Raw genomic sequence first — 1350 nt, forward strand, 5'->3', positions numbered from 1 at the left:
AGGTTATAATTTTATCTGTATATAATAATAATTTAAATTAAATACAACCAATGTTAGGACATAAATCACCAATCGAAATACAAAAGTATAATCCGTTTAATTTATAATAAATATTTTTATATTCTATGTTAGTAAATTATTCTATTAAGTAAAATATTTAAATTATAATATAATTTTTCTTATATCTGATAAAATATTACTTAATGATTTAGAAAAATTAGCGCTCATAGCCCCATCAATTACTCTATGATCATATGATAATGATAGTGGTAGCATCATTCTAGGTATAAATTTAGTATTATCCCATACAGGTTTAAGTACTATCTTAGATACTCCAAGAATAGCAACTTCTGGTGAATTAATAATTGGAGTAAATGCAGTTCCTCCAATTCCCCCTAAAGATGAAATAGTAAAAGTTGATCCTTGTATATTTGATAAATTAAGCATATTTTTACGCGCTTTCTTTGATAAATTAATAATTTCTTGAGAAATTTGAGTAATTGTTTTTTGGTCTGCATTTTTAATTACTGGTACCATTAAACCATATTTTGTATCCACAGCAAAACCTATGTGATAATATTTTTTAAGAATTAAATTCTCCCCGGATGAATCAAGAGAAGAATTAAATTTTGGATATTTTTTTAAAATATAAACAACAGATTTAATAATAAATGATAAAATTGTAAGTTTTGTATCGGATTCAGAGATATTATTAGAATTTTTACGAAATTTTTCTAATTCAGTTACATCAGCTTCGTCGAATTGTGTTACATGAGGAATTGTAGTCCAAGTACGATATAAATTTTGACCGCTTATTTTTGTAATATGTGATAATGGTTGAAATTCAATATTTCCAAATTTTGAAAAATCTGAAAATAAACATTCTTTTTTTTTCATATTTTCTGAAGATATTTTTTTATTTTTTAATATATAATTTTTAACATCTTCTTTTAAAATACGATTCTTAGGACCGGTACGAAGAGTAATCTTTTTAAGATCAACCCCCATCTCACGAGCAAATTTACGAACCGAGGGCGATGCATGTATATTTATAGAATCTTCTAAAGACAACGGTAAAGAATTTATTTTAGAAAAATTATTTAATTCTTCTGGGGGAGATTGAATATTTATTGTATTTTCTTTTTCTTCTAAAATTAATATTTGTGAATCTTTAGAAATTTTATCTCCAACTTTGACTTTTATCTCTCTAACCACTCCATTATGACTGGAAGGAATTTCCATGCTTACTTTTTCTGATTCAACAACTAATAAAGATTGATCAATTTTTATGGTATCACCTATTTTTACCATTAATTCTATCACTTCTACTTCTGAAAGATCTCCAATATT

At 25.2% G+C, this 1350-nt stretch overlaps 1 protein-coding gene across 1 annotated transcript; it reads right to left on the minus strand.

Moving 5' to 3' along the window:
* Positions 1 to 36: 36 nt before the first annotated feature.
* Positions 37 to 1344, minus strand: LOC103522969 (dihydrolipoyllysine-residue acetyltransferase component of pyruvate dehydrogenase complex-like). The gene has a single exon (XM_017449126.2). It carries the CDS (start codon positions 1309 to 1311, stop codon positions 163 to 165), a length of 1149 nt encoding a protein of 382 aa, XP_017304615.1. The 5' UTR covers positions 1312 to 1344; the 3' UTR covers positions 37 to 162.
* Between the last annotated feature and the right edge of the window lie 6 nt (positions 1345 to 1350).

The sequence above is a fragment of the Diaphorina citri genome, unplaced genomic scaffold (genome assembly GCF_000475195.1).
Source record: "Diaphorina citri unplaced genomic scaffold, Diaci psyllid genome assembly version 1.1 scaffold13392, whole genome shotgun sequence".
NCBI lineage: Eukaryota > Metazoa > Arthropoda > Insecta > Hemiptera > Psyllidae > Diaphorina > Diaphorina citri.

Coding starts and splice junctions, on each gene's coding strand:
- LOC103522969 (XM_017449126.2), bottom strand. CDS start 1,311: ATGGTAAAAATAGGTGATACCATAAAAATTGATCAATCTTTATTAGTT.